The sequence below is a fragment of the Oppia nitens genome, unplaced genomic scaffold, assembly GCF_028296485.1.
Source record: "Oppia nitens isolate AA-2021 unplaced genomic scaffold, nextdenovo-longstitch-racon4-pilon3 scaffold3_pilon_pilon_pilon, whole genome shotgun sequence".
Lineage (NCBI taxonomy): Eukaryota > Metazoa > Arthropoda > Arachnida > Sarcoptiformes > Oppiidae > Oppia > Oppia nitens.
This window is the reverse complement of record NW_026533221.1, coordinates 1,560,104-1,572,845: the sequence shown is the minus strand read 5'-3', so window position 1 is coordinate 1,572,845 and position 12,742 is coordinate 1,560,104. Positions and strand designations below refer to the sequence as shown.

The window sequence follows — 12,742 nt, the reverse complement described above, 5'->3', positions numbered from 1 at the left end:
CCGACGGAACAGTAACAGCAGAACAATAATATACGGAGTCGTTGCCGACGGAACAGTAACAGAAGAACCACACTATACGGAGTCGTTGCTGACGGAACAGTATCAGAAGAACAATAATATACGGAGTCGTTGCCGACGGAACAGTAACAGAAGAACAATAATATACGGAGTCGTTGCCGACGGAACAGTAACAGAAGAACAATAATATACGGAGTCGTTGCCGACGGAACAGTAACAGAAGAACAATTCCCCACCACTACCGAATCAGATGTAAGTCTGTACTTTATCTTAAATACATACGTAGTAGATAATGGGGTAGTAGTATACTAACAGTACTCATAGTAGCCAAGAAGTCCCATTAGACCGTTACATGAGACTTATTTTCAGAAGTAGGGGATGATAAATTCCCAAAAGCCCCACATTTTAATTATTGGTTTTAATTAATTTATAATTTGAAACTTATTATTATTTATTTGACTTAAATGTATTTTGCTTTTATGTTTTATTATTTGCTTCCCTTGACTAACCCGGGCAGTTGTGCCCTGGGCCGGGTGAGTAGCCCTGGCAGTCGAGGTGTATCCGAAACAAAAAACCTATCCTTTTATTTTATGTTTTTATTTTCTTTAAATTTATATAACGATTTAATTTAATAATTTATAAATAAGTATATGTAATTGTGAATTACAATCGGCCGTAGTAGTTCACTTTTGATTTACTTGTTAAACATTAAGCTAAAAACACTTGAGTATAGTTGCTCAATCGAAACAAACCATTCCACGATTTAATTTTATTATCTTATCAATTAATTATCTAACCGGTTCACTTCAATTATTTTATTATTCTAATTTTAGTAATTAATAAGGCCTAGTGGTATACCGTCGTTGATATTGGGCTATAATTTTATAAGTATCATAATGTATAAAACTATATTATTGGAAGGGAATATAGGGTCAGGAAAGACAACCTTTAGTCATTATTTAAGTCAATCTCAAATAGCAAACAGACTTTCTATACATAATGAACCTATAGATAAGTGGAGAGACCTAAACGGCCTTAACTTATTAAAAGCCTACTATAGGAAACCTGAAAAGAGAGCCTTTTTATTTGAAAGTTATGTTGCACTTACAATGATTGACCATCACCGAGCGTTGCCACGTGATGGTAGTGACATTAAGGTTATGGAAAGATCGTATTTCTCCGCGATTCGCGTCTTTAAACCCACACTTGTTGATCAACATCTCATGTCTAATTATGAGAGCGAGGTGTTTGATGCTATAGTTAATGAACAGTTATCTCAATATGCGGACGCCTTGAAATACGATCTAGTAGTTTATGTTGAGACACCTATAGATAAACTCACTAGCAATATATATTGTCGAGCGCGGGCCGAGGAAAGTGGCTACATCCGTGTCCCTTACCTCCTTGAGCTTAATCATTATTATAATCAATGGTTAGAAAATCTACCAGAAAACATACCGGTTATTAAGGTTATGAATAATTCAACCAGAAAACAATTAGAGTTCATGACTCCTACATACGCCGAGTCCATTGTTAAAGCACTTGACATTTAAAAAATGTTGTGAGTAGGCGACCCGTGCGACGGCACTGCTGGGCGTCCGCTTCACAGCTTATAAATGTCAGATGCAATTTGTGTGTAGTATTGTGTATTCTATTGTGTGTGTATGTAGTATCTGTAATATGCTTAACACTAAGGTATACTTAGGTGTTTTCGGTGAAAACAAGGCCGGTCACCCGATGTTATACCTAACATTTTATGCTTTACTTATTTTATATATTAACATTTACATATACAGCAACTAACATGATTTTAATATTCAACAGTATACAATGTCGGGCCTATATGACGATAGTAGCTACAGTAGGGATTCATTGTCTAGAGTTGAAGAACTAATACGTGACAAATCAGAAAAGACAAACGTGATAACCTATATATTTACGCCTAATGACCGACGTTGTCTAGAAGCCATCGAATGCGTGAGATGTAGAGGGAAATTTATTGAACCGGGTTTATATTACAAACATTTGGTCTACAAACACGATTTTAGCGCTTTCCAAGCACACAAATTCATAGGAGAAATGCTACATCACGGGTTTGAACCACCAATAATTTGTAACAACTGCAGCGAAGAATTCTATGATTACACAAAACTACATAATCATCAAGTTGAAAGTAGGCACTGCAATGATGAGCTAAATGTTATGAAGTTACCGGACAAGAAGAGAATAAATAGTCCATTCTATAAAAACAAAGTCCCAATTGTTTGTCACCAGTCTAATAATACTCACGGTAACACTTTGCTTCAAACATTTACGACTACTAAGTATAGTGGCGACAATAATTGGCCAAAATTAATACAAACTTCTTTTGCGTGCAATGATGAAAACTGCAGCAAAATATTTCATACTATAAAAGAACTAAATCAACACGGAAAACTAGAACATGGCACGTGTCATAAATGTGATGAGACATTTATAAATCAAGAGAAACTCGATCACCATTTAGTTTATAAACACAACAGAGATCCTAAGTATCATTGCATTACAGGCTCATGTGATCAAAGATTTTGCTGGCAAAACGCATCGTTTAGACATCTCGACACTTACTCGGCTGACTGTATTCGTCAGCTCAACAACGGCAGGCCCAAATTACCATCTGATCTTTTAGTTGAACGGACTAAACGTTTGACAGAAAATATAATGAAAACACCCAAACTTGACAAACAAGCAAAAACATTTTATTGTTTATTATGTGAAAGGAAATTCTCAAGTGGCTACGATTTATACAATCACAAGAAAGCTATGCACAACCGAAAACTCAAGTCGGCAAGGAAGTGTGACCTATGCCCCGAATTTTTCATTGAGAAGGGAGATCTTGTTCTACATCGTCAACTTAATCATAAAATTAAATTTCGAAAATTTCCAACCTCATATAGGTGTTGTGATTGCAACAAAGACTTCAGATCACCCAAAACCTTGCGCGACCACAAGGAAACTCATCATGGGTTGAATTTGTTTGATTGCATCTATTGTAATGAAAAATTCAGTACAAAGAAAGATTTGGATTCACATAACATAATTTGTAGATCAGTTCGGATAAACCCCGAGACAATAACACTGGAAGATAGTGACACATCGCGTGAAACCTTATCTCTTACAATGAATAACGGTCATCGATCTCCAGAATACTCACCGATGGATTTACAATTAATAAGTTGTCAAAAGGAAGGTTGCGACGAACAATTTTTAACTGAAGAAGACTTGAGCATTCACGTTTATCTTCGTCATCAACCCCGATATCCTTGTTTGAATTGTTTTGCAAAATTCGATTCTATCATTACTTTAAACGAACACGAAAGACGTCAACACGGAAAGACTAACTTTGATTGTTTGTTTTGTATACAATCTTTTGGCTCATTAACCGAATGGGAAAAACACCATAACTTATGTAAACCAACTAGAGATCCCGACACAATAAGTCTTGATGATATAAGTAACTCGTCAATGACACCCTATGTCCCGACACCATCACCACCTTTAATTACAAGATTTCGAGTTAACCAAGTTCGGACACAATCAAGTGTTAATACGAGTACCATTAAATGCGATCAATCCGGTTGTCCATTGATGTTTTCATCAATAAGTAAAATGGTGGAACATTTTAACACTCATAAGTTGTCGCCTATTCAGTTGCCATTTAACTCAACTGACTAAAATATTTACCTTTTTACTTGCTTATCGACATTAAACCCAGATGTAATACTGAATATTAAATGTTTGTGCCTGAATTAATGCTTTTCTTTGTTTACACCTACCTACCCTACTAATAGATGTCGAATACCCAAAGTCAGGAAATGGATGTTGCGGGCAGTGACAGCGACGGGCCATTCGATCCAAACGAGTCGATTTTTCCGACACAACATACTTTACGCAAGATACGAAGAAATATCAACAAACTTTACAGACGTGTTAAGGCAAGAGTAGAAGCCATAGAGGCATACATCGCCGAAAACCCGAATCCGACCAACTTAGAACAAACAAGGAGGATTGGAGAACTGAGAGTGCAATTACGACTACACTTACGTACAGTGGCCGAAAGTTCGGATAACATCGAGAGGCATCAACGTAGCAGACGAGAAGAACGGCCCGAAACCTGGAAACATTATGAAAAATACAGGAACCTGAGAAGGCTACAAGTCATGAACCTGATTGAAATGGAACCAGGACTCCGATTAATATGCCCTCTTAAACCCGATCATGCCGCAATACTCCAAAATAATAAATGTTTTATTTGTTTCAAAAAATGCTGTTAGAATAACAATAAAAATGTCTTATAATTATAACTAATGTATTTTGTTTGTTGATCTATTTAAAATAAATGTTTTATGCAAATTAATGAATTGTGTTTGTTGTATGAATGTATGGACTCGGGTATGAAAGGTTATTAGATTAATGTTAATACAAAGAGGGGAGGTTCTACCAAATATATAAAATCAGTTGTTGACAAGTTTGTTTTGAGTTAATTTTAAATTAGTAGGTTAATAGTTAATGTAGACTTTGATAATCAAGGCCCGCATTGATCTTACATTTACATTAGATGTCAAACCAAACAAAACAAATTATCAACGAAATCGAAAAGAATTTTCCCGACTACCGTCAGATTAAGAGAGAAGTCACTAAAGAAAGAGAGAAAATTACTTACATTAGGAAAGAGCTATACCGACAGGTTGAAAAGGTTAAGAAGGGGAAACCAACATTTAATGTAGCTGTCAAACCTCAGTTTCCTGTAATTGTGTTTCCTAAACCTATTCAATTCAGATTTTCTGAATATTGGTTAACAACACTAACTAATTATCATATACAAGCTATGGAAAGATATAACGATTGTCGATTAAAATTAGAATTCTATAAACATGAACTATCAAGAATAGCCGATTATCATGAAATCAATTTAGAGTCAATAATCAGTGAATATGATAATCATTTTAGTATACCTGATAAAACAAATTGTAGTGAATGTAGAAAATCGATATTTGTTTGTCGAACTCACATTAGACCAGAAGATACTATAAGTAGGCCGGAAGTCATAGACGAAGAGACACTTTCGATGTTGCCCAACATGTCTGCTGTTGCCGTAGATGTCGAGTCAGCCGATCTTATACCCAATAACGCAAAAAAGGGAAAACCAATCGCAATACGCGTAGCATTAATGGGTGAAGTGCCAAAAAGAGATAGAAAGCATTTGAAGGGGCGATCACACGTTCCCGACTACAAACTGATATATCATTCATTCTGGTCACCCCCGACGACCGGTCGCATCAACTGTTGGAAACCAATAACTGGTTATAACTTAAGAGACTTAAAGGAACATTCAGATCAGATGATGGTGAGATCAGTGGCTAGGTCTAACTTTCTTAAAATAATTCAAAACAAAATTTTAGTCACCTGTAATCATGAAAGCGACCTTAAAGCTTTGGAAATAAAACAATCTGAAGTTAACTACAGGGACATACAAGACTACTATCGTCGACCAATGGACGCCGGAATACAATCAGTAAAATTGGAACGGCTAGCCAAGTACATATTGGATACAGACATTCAAAACAACAAAGCAATTAAATCTCACAGTCCTGTAACTGATGCATGCGTTACCCTCCAACTCTATAAATTAATCCCGAGTGATCACTGGGTCGACCCGACTCGACAAACTTTGGGGATTACAATTAGATGCCCTGACTCTCCTTTAATAAGATTTTACGACAACTTTGAACCTGATTATGAACCCGATTGTTAGATTAACTTTACGCTACTTTATACTTTACAGTCAATGTCTTCGACGATTATACTTTTACTGCTTTGCTTCATCTTATCCAATGTCTTGTCGCGAGGACCTCCGTCCCTACCAAAATCGTGGTCGCGTAGAACATTTGGCTCGGAAGATAAGACTATAAACCTGGATAGCTATATGACAGCGGAAGATTACAAAGACAATATCTTATCTATGCATACATGGTGTTATAACGAGACAAGGCATTTTATACGAGACCCTTTTGATACGTATTTTTTAAACGTAACTGGGGCTGATCTCGACATATGGAGTTGTCCACCCACCCCTGTAGGCTGTGATGAATCCGTATACAAAACACACTGCAGGAAATGTATGGATGGTCTTGAATTGATTATATTTTTTAAGGCTTGGCGAATGTTGTTTCTCAAAGACGCTCAAATAACAGGCAAGGATTTACGAGTTTATAATTTATTGGGTACAACTATAAGTACAGATCCAGCTCTGTATAAAAATGCAGCTATATTAACCATCTCCAAAACCGAATTTGGTCCCGAACCTGAAGCCATATACTTGTTAGAAGATGACCCTAATAGATTCGATAAAACCAAAAACTTACAAAGACTTCAAAGCACTTTTTCATATGCACACACTGATGATGATTATCACGTAGCAATGGATGATTTACCATTCGGTACCTACGATTTTGCTCGATTCCCTAACGTAGGCGTGTACGACGAGATACATAAACAACGATTTATCGAAAGTATAAGACAAAGAAAAACTTCACGAAAACTTTTAACTAAACACTTAAACCAATCATTTATTCCCGAACAATTCAATAACGAATCAACAATAATAACAACAAAGGATGAACTACTCACTTATAACCCGTCCTTTCTAAGTGAAGACTATGTTACCAAAGCAGGAATATTTGGAGTACAATTTATACGCAATGGAGTCGGATACGTCTTTGACTCAGTTTGGGATCACTTTATACGTGTCGAGCTACCGACTTTCAGACCTCAACTTATTAACACAGTTATGCCAACTGATTGTTTAGATTTTCTTGCATTACTTAATGACAACATTACAAAAAAGATATTTGACGAAAATTCGAAAGATCTGTATAAGCAGCTAAATGAAAGTTGTAACCAACTTGAAAATGAGGTTAAAAGCATAATGGAAACGACAATATTGACATTAAAGTCAGCTCATACACAATTTAAAGAAAGACAATTAATAAGGGTGCAGCGATTCGAACCAATAACGATGGCGGTTGTGGGTGCTGGGGTCGCGATAGCTTCCGGAATAGCATTCTTAGCCGGTTGGAATGTGAACCAGGATTCCGATATCAGGGAATTGGAGAATGATTTTAGAAAACTCAAAGGGCAACTTGATCTAAACAAGAATAATATCGAAATTTTGAGGGATAAACTAAAAGGGATAAATAATGTGTTGGACGAAAGTAATAGACTTCTAAATCAGAAGTTAGAAAGTTTGAAGACTACTACGGAGAATCAACTAAGAGCTCTCTCCGACTTTGTTGAAAGAGAGATTGATTTGCTTAATGAACAGCAATATTTATTAGCTTTACTCACTCACACAAACATGTTTAAAATTTTAAAATTAAACGCACTGCAACAACTATCATTGCTTATCATGGATATGTTTCAAAACTTTGAAAACATAATGGCAGATCTAAGAAGAATTTTTAAAGTATAGATTTGAATAAAGCATCAAAAACAGGCATAAAAAATATTTATTAAAATTTTAATATCTCTTCGGGAACATAGAGAAAATGGCGGCGAAAGTAAAAAAAATTAGGTAAAAATTTTTAACGTTTAGAATTGTATAGAGCATAAAAAATAATATATAATAGATCAAAATTATAATTTTATTTTTTCAAAAATTGGCGGCAAAAAAATGATTATAGTTGTTTATTTTGTTATAGTAAATCATTTGATACCATACATGACTAAAGTTGAGTTTATTTTGTCTTACCGAGTCATTTGATACACTATTAAACAATATTTAAATTATGTATATTTGACCAGCTTTTGTTACTATATAGCCGCTATAATTATACAAACTAATGGTTTCAGTGTTTTCTAAAAATGCTTTCTAGCATTCTTAACTGGTTTTATAATATAAAATATATAAAATATAAAAAAAAATTTATAATAATTATAATAAAAAAAAATATTAAAGTTTTATTCATTTATAAAGTAATATAATTATATACTGTATATTTTTTTTAATAATCTATTAATTTAAAAACAAAACAAAAAACAAAATTATTATAAACATTATTATATTATAACTATTATAAAAAAAGAAAAAAGTTTTATTATATTTATTTTCAATTAATTTACAGTAAATAATAGTATCATATAATTGATTATTGAAATTATCTAATCTAAACTAATTTACTATTTTAATAAAAAAATAAATATTCTTTATAATTTATATATAAATACTGTAAATATTAATTATTATTTATTTATAGTTTAGTTTAGTTAATGCTTATTATTATAAGCTATTACTCGTAAAGTGTGATAATAGTAACGCAATTCAGTAATAGTATTGTCGGCCAAAAATTTTTTCCACGCGTTAGGGTTGGCCACCGATGCCGTCCCCGTACTGTCAGACGGAGGGCTAAAGTGGGCGTCAAATACAGTGTCCCACAAATGTTCGGCCTTTTCTTCATCAAACTGTTTTCGATCCTTGAAATTGATTGAAAAATCTCCAACAATTACTGGCATAAAATCTATGATAATTTATATAAAAAAAAATAATATAAATAATAATTTTAATTAAAATTTATGTTATTATTATTATAACAAACACTAGAAACTAACCGATAATCTGTTTGCGAGTCATTAAATAATTTTTAGCAAATAAATTGAATTGTTTTATAACAAATCCGTTAACTATTAAACTCTGTTTCCAATTATTCATCTGTTTGTCAATCGATGGATACCACAGTTGTTGTTGTAGTTGTTTATCAACTCTACTATTGTTATTATCGACAAGTTTTCTGTTCAAATCAGCTGTAATAACAATATTTGCATAAAACAGTCCACCGCTGGTCAACAACTTTGACAATATATCCATTACCTGACACTTATCGGGTATAAAGTGTAACATAAAACTAGTGAACAGTAGATCCACTTTGGACTCCAATTGTCTGATCCGTGGACTCAACTCAAGCCACGAAACAGTCATGTCTTGCAATGCATACTCAATGGTAGTGTCGTCTGCATTGTTAGCCATAGCGTGTGTTAACATTTCCGGTACGACATCGATGGCCACCACTTGTTTGTGCTGTACGTGTTTGGACAGCATTCGGGTAACTCTGCCGTCACCGAAGCCCAGGTCAACAATCAGATTGTATGAACTAATATAAAATAAATTATTATTTTTTATTTTATCTCTCTTTCTTTCACATTTTTTAAAAAAATACTAAAAGTTTTAATACAAAATAAATAGATTAAAACTTTTTTAGAATAAAATTTTATTTAAACTTTTTCAATTAAATAATTTATAAAATAAATTATACATTAAAAAAAATTTCTATAATAAAAATCACTTAAAAAATATTTTTAATTAAAAAAATATTCTATTAACATTTAACTTTTATACATTCCGTTTCAAAATCATCTAGCTAATTATACAGTTAAATTATTTAAAAAAATAATAAATTGCCAAAATAACAAATATCATTATATTTTTTTCAAAAAACATTTGAAATATTTAATGATTTTAATAAAAAAAATCAATAATAAAACATGAATTTAACTATTTAAGTAAAAATCATTAAATTGTATAATATTTAAATATTTTTTAATGCTTATTTTTTTACTTAAATAAAATTATTAAGATAAGAATATTAATAAAAATTATTAACTTTAAAATCAAATAAAATCTATAGTTTTATTTTTTTTAAACCGTATATATGATATCAATTTTTTAAAATTTTTTAAAAAAATCTAAAATATTTTTTAATAGTACTAATGTTAATACCGGACTATGATTTAACTATTTAATAATATTTTATATTAAATTGTTTTTACTAAAAAAATATATAAATGAATATGTATACAGATAAATATGTTAATAAATATATTATTTATTTTTATATTTATATATTTACTTAATTTAAGGATTAGGATAATAAAGAACAATACTATTTTTTATAACTTTATAGATTTGAAAAAAATTATTGTAAATATAATTTATATCCTAAATCAAACTAATAATTTTAAAAAAAATATATTTTATAATTTATTTTAACACAAAAACGAAAAATTCCATTAGCAATATATATATACAGCTAAATTATAAAAAAAATAATTGACAAAATTTTAAAAATCATTAAGTTTATTAAAATATCTAAAATATTTAATGATTTTACTAAAAAAAATATGATAAACATAAATTTAACTATTTAGCTAAACGTGACTAAATTTTTTTTAAATATAAGATATTTTATATGAATTTTAAATTTTTAAATAATTGTCGTTTTTTAAAAAAAATGCAATAAAAAATATTAATACTTAATTAAAAAAAATTATAAACTATGTTATAATTATTAAGAATAAATTAAAAAAATATATTTTTATTACATCAAACATAACATTTATTATTGAAAAGTTAAATATTAAAAATATAAATTTACTAAAAAAAAATTCAATTAATATAATGTTTTTTATTAATTTATAAAAAACACAAAAAAATTAACCATATAAACCCGTTAGATATAATAAATATTTTTATTTTTTGATTTATTTTGAATAAAATAATTTTAGTATACTTAAAAAAATAAACAAAATATTATTACAGAAAAAAACAATTTTAATATTCAAATTAATTAAAAATTTTATTTTACTTTGATACTTAGTTTATCTTGCTACTATTTAATTATTTTAAAAAATAACATATCTATAATATTATTAATAAGTACTGTATTTAAAAAAAACATATTAATTAACATATTTATAAAGTTTATTTATTTATTGATTGATGTCTTAAAATTTATTTTTTCTGAAAACTCATATCAATTATTCTAATTTTAAAAAAATTTTATATTAAGTTTATATTTTTTTTGTTATTGATTTTTAGTTAACGTTTTTCAATTTTCAAATACAACTGTCCCGGATAATAGCTATAGTGTTCAACAATAGGATCGGATGATCTAAGTTTAGTTAGTCCTGGTATTGGCAAAAATCTATAGTTAACCAACAATTGTGCCATGGTCAATTTGATGGTCATCAGGGCAAACTTATAGCCGGGACACATACGACGGCCCAAACCAAATGGCAGATAAACGGCTGAATCAGACAATTGGTGTTTGTTTTGTTTGCCGACAAACCTTTCCGGTAGGAACTGGTCGGGCATTGGATAGTAATCGGCGCTCCGGTGCAACGCTGACCGTGCAAACAGTACTACCTGTCCTTTCTTGATGGTCACACCTAATCCAATAATATTAAGCATATATTGATTGAACACATGTTTTATGTATATACCAGTTGTTTCATCCGTATAGTCGTGTGTGGCTATCCGTCCCTCTCTATATACCTGTGCGTATAATCTCATTATTTCCGATATACAGGCGTCCAAATAGTCCAGTTTGTCCACTGTTTTATAGTCAAACTTTATGTTGTTTTGTGTGGTCATTGGTTTGTTATCTGGAAAACAGTTAGCAATGATTTCGTCGTAACATTTTTGCTGACACTCCGTATTTATGGCTAACTCGTAGATAATTAGTATTATAAGTATATAATCGATACTATAAGCAGAATTGAACATTGAATATAAATTGGCTATAACTTCATCATTGGTTAATGTTTGCGACAAATCTATATAAAGTATATACATATATATATAATTTAATTATTTTTTAATTTTTGAATAATTTATTTATTTTGTAAAAAAATTACACATTTTTTGTTTGTTTTGTGTTATATAACTATTACCTAATTTATTAGATGTTTGATGAGATTCTGATATTTTATTATTATTATTATTATTAGCCAATGTTTTACTGGTAATAAAATCCGGGCACCGATTGATAAGCAATTGGCACAAATCATCGGCGTATGTATCGGTTGGAAAACATTTGCGTTTACCTAACTCCTGTACTATTAGTCCAACAAACTGATCCAGGTTTTTAATAGATATAATTGTACTCATATCCATTGCATTGAGTATAAATTTTGGTAAAACTAATCTGGCTAATATACGCCATTTAGATGGTACAGTTGCTTGCTTAATGATCTGGCTAAATTTATTGTCTACACTATTAATTGTATTTTGCTTCAATGAAAACATACAATTACCCATCAGATCTATACTATAATTGATAAACACCTGGCTAATATCTATTGCCTTATTATTATTATTATCTAGCATTTTGTCCAAACTATCAGTTAAATTGATTAAATTTTCTGTAATTTTTTTGGCAAACAATTTCAGTCGACTGTCGGCAAACAACGATCTAATAACCGCCGATTGACGCCTCCAGGTCTCGCCCCGACTGTTGTGAATCAGATGCTTATAGATTACATGATTGTCTGGTCTCAACAAAATTGATTTCGGATCCGAAAACTTGTTGTAGTGTTTGATATAAATATTTTTTATTAGCTGCGGATCCGATGTTACCATAATTGGCAAATTGTTTTCATAAACACTTTCATACAAAATACAATAATTTTGGAGTTTTTAATTTTTTTTAAAAATAAAATATATTAGAGAAAATAATATCTCAATTAAAACTAAAATTATTTATTTATATATTTTTCGGTTAATCAAATAGATATTTCAATAGACTTCTCACCCATAGGTCGGTCCATATTTTTGACGCCTTTCTCTATCGATGACCGAAATCGGACGAAACAGTTCTTCAAATGTATTTCCAAACCATATCCAAGGTTTCGG

At 30.9% G+C, this 12,742-nt stretch overlaps 4 protein-coding genes across 4 annotated transcripts; 2 read left to right on the top strand and 2 right to left on the bottom strand.

Moving 5' to 3' along the window:
* The first annotated feature begins 914 nt into the window (after positions 1-914).
* On the top strand, positions 915-1,571 carry LOC128957440 (deoxynucleoside kinase-like). Its single transcript, XM_054303201.1, has one exon. The coding sequence runs from the start codon at positions 915-917 to the stop codon at positions 1,569-1,571; it is 657 nt and encodes a 218-aa protein (XP_054159176.1).
* Positions 1,572-1,848: 277 nt separating this feature from the next.
* Positions 1,849-3,732, top strand: LOC128957439 (zinc finger protein Xfin-like). Its single transcript, XM_054303200.1, has one exon. It carries the CDS (start codon positions 1,849-1,851, stop codon positions 3,730-3,732), a length of 1,884 nt encoding a protein of 627 aa, XP_054159175.1.
* Positions 3,733-8,322: 4,590 nt separating this feature from the next.
* On the bottom strand, positions 8,323-9,194 carry LOC128957437 (uncharacterized). Its single transcript, XM_054303197.1, has 2 exons — positions 8,665-9,194; positions 8,323-8,573 (listed from the first exon to the last, which is right to left on the bottom strand). Exons 1-2 carry the CDS (start codon positions 9,149-9,151, stop codon positions 8,323-8,325), a joined length of 738 nt encoding a protein of 245 aa, XP_054159172.1. The 5' UTR covers positions 9,152-9,194.
* A 1,733-nt stretch (positions 9,195-10,927) lies between these two features.
* Positions 10,928-12,469, bottom strand: LOC128957434 (cytochrome P450 3A8-like). The gene is made up of 3 exons (XM_054303192.1): positions 11,782-12,469; positions 11,332-11,664; positions 10,928-11,277 (listed from the first exon to the last, which is right to left on the bottom strand). The coding sequence occupies exons 1-3, from the start codon at positions 12,467-12,469 to the stop codon at positions 10,928-10,930; spliced, it is 1,371 nt and encodes a 456-aa protein (XP_054159167.1).
* Between the last annotated feature and the right edge of the window lie 273 nt (positions 12,470-12,742).